This window comes from Octopus bimaculoides, chromosome 7 (assembly GCF_001194135.2).
Source record: "Octopus bimaculoides isolate UCB-OBI-ISO-001 chromosome 7, ASM119413v2, whole genome shotgun sequence".
NCBI classification, from domain to species: Eukaryota; Metazoa; Mollusca; class Cephalopoda; order Octopoda; family Octopodidae; genus Octopus; species Octopus bimaculoides.
In genome coordinates, this window is record NC_068987.1 from 13948528 (window position 1) to 13950669 (window position 2142).

General features: G+C 37.0%; 1 protein-coding gene across 1 annotated transcript in view; it reads left to right on the top strand.

Annotated features, from left to right (window-relative positions):
- The window catches only part of LOC106871127 (C2 domain-containing protein 5), a 73785-nt gene that overhangs the window by 64970 nt on the left and 6673 nt on the right, over positions 1-2142 (top strand). Inside the window, exons 19-21 of the mRNA XM_052969125.1 lie at positions 363-485; positions 626-712; positions 1561-1650. Of these exons, the coding sequence (XP_052825085.1) occupies positions 363-485; positions 626-712; positions 1561-1650 (300 nt within the window). The remainder of the gene's footprint in view (positions 1-362; positions 486-625; positions 713-1560; positions 1651-2142) is intronic.

Consider the following 2142-nt stretch of genomic DNA (forward strand, 5'->3'; position numbering starts at 1 on the left):
TTTCCAGTCTGCCATATAAAAGAAAAACAAAAAAAAAAAGTGTCTGGCCATGGGGAAATATTATCTTACCTAGAAATAGATGAGGGCAGGCAACAGGAAAGGTATCCAGCCACAGAAAAAACAAGCCTCAATAAATTTTGTTTGACCCATGCAAGTATGAAAAAGTGGACATTAAATGATGATGATGATGGTGATGATTCCCTTTTATCATTAATCTCTTTACATGCCATTATATTTATATGGAATTCAAGGTAATTCTTTCAAACTTTTGCATCAATCCATTGAAAGACAATGCTGTACTACTTCCTCTTTTCCTTTCATACCATCATTCTGTAAATCTTTTAAAATTTTATCTTCTTCAGGTTGATGATGCAAAAGATGAAACTGTATCCTTGATTTTAGATGACTTCACAGCTCCAGAAGGATTTGAAATATGCAATACAGAAGTACTTCCAGGAGTGACCAACATTGTTTGTAATCTACAGGTAAGTTCACAGTTTTGTTTTTTTTGTTTTTTTTTTGCCTATTTTGGGTTATTCTATCACTTTCTTCAATTTACAGATCTTTTTATTTTATCAGCTAAATGTCCCAAACTAAACATTTTCCTCTTGTTTTTCCTCTTCAGATGTTTACACATGTGTGGCGTGGCAAATGCCAGAAGGTACCAATGACTGTAAAAGATTTCTCTGATTTATTTAACCATTTGATTAGGGTAAGTATTATTGCAGCCTTTTCCATCTGTCAGTCCATTTTTGACACTTACTATTCCTGGGAGGTTCATTAAGGTTGAGTTCTCTTATGCCCATATTCTCCCTCAACACACTTGGTTTCTGTCCTTTGTGCACACTAACACTATGCAACCAGTAGAGCATGCTTGCTTCATTTCATTCCAGCCTTTGCAAATCCTTCACATTCAGCATCTGTGTCTCAGTCTATCATAATATTTGTTCTTCATATACAAGCTCCATACTATCTCTCCTTCACTTGAAAAGAGAGAGAAGTAATTGTTGTTGCCAACAGAAGTAACAATTCCCTGAATGTTCCCTACTCTGTCATTATACTGGCTACAGTGGCTTCCCAACACACAACTCCAGTGCTGATTATGTTACCTAGGTGACAGAAATTATTAGCTGTTTCTAGCAAACTTTCTGGGCAGTTAAACAACTTCATTTCTTGTATGTCCTAACTGCTGACCATTCTTGTATTCCTTTTACATATGAGATCCTTCTTCTCTTCTAACCTACCTATGTTCCCTCTGCACCTTTTATGTTTGAATTGGGGTATACAATATAATGTTCTTATTTGCTCCACTTCTAAATATCAAGCATTGCTACTTTGCAAAAGTACCAGTATTTTGTTTTTTTTTTCTCAAGATAAGACTTTACTATCTTGGCCTTTGTCTTCTCAATTCTAGATTCTGTTTCCATGACTGGAACTGTTCTAGATTCTGTTTCCATGACTGGAACTGTTCCTGTATGTAATCAATATTTAAGCTTTATTTATTCATGATACAAAAACAATTATCATTGATTTGTTCTTATTTTTCTTCTAATTTTATAGAAAATTTGCTTTAAATTAAGGAAGATGGCACCATGCTGTTTAAGTTGCCTTGATTTCAATTTAGAGCTGGCTGATGAAGACGAAGTGCAGGTATAGTTTACATTCAATTATTTTCAGCATTTAGATATGTTTCCATTCATTATTGATGAATGCTTGATAACAGCTCTCTAATGGTTGTACAGTTGTCAAAATAGTTGTGCCCCTGGGCTGGCTCTTGTGCGGGTGACACATGAGGTTTCTCGAGCGAGATGAGCGTGGCCTTTGCCAGTACCGCCTGACTGGCCTTCGTGCGGGTGACACGTAAAAGCACCCACTACACTCTCTGAGTGGTTGGCTTTAGGAAGGGCATCCAGCTGTAGAAACACTGCCAAATCAGATTGGAGCCTGGTGTAGCCATCTGGTTTCACCAGTCCTCAGTCAAATCGTCCAACCCATGCTAGCATGGAAGGCGGACGTTAAACGATGATGATGATGATGAGAAAAGCAACATGTTGACTGATGCAGCAAAGGTGGAATCTTGTGATGGTTCTGAGTAACTGTAGTACTCGGAAATTGCCAGCTCATCTTTTTTTTTTTTTTTTT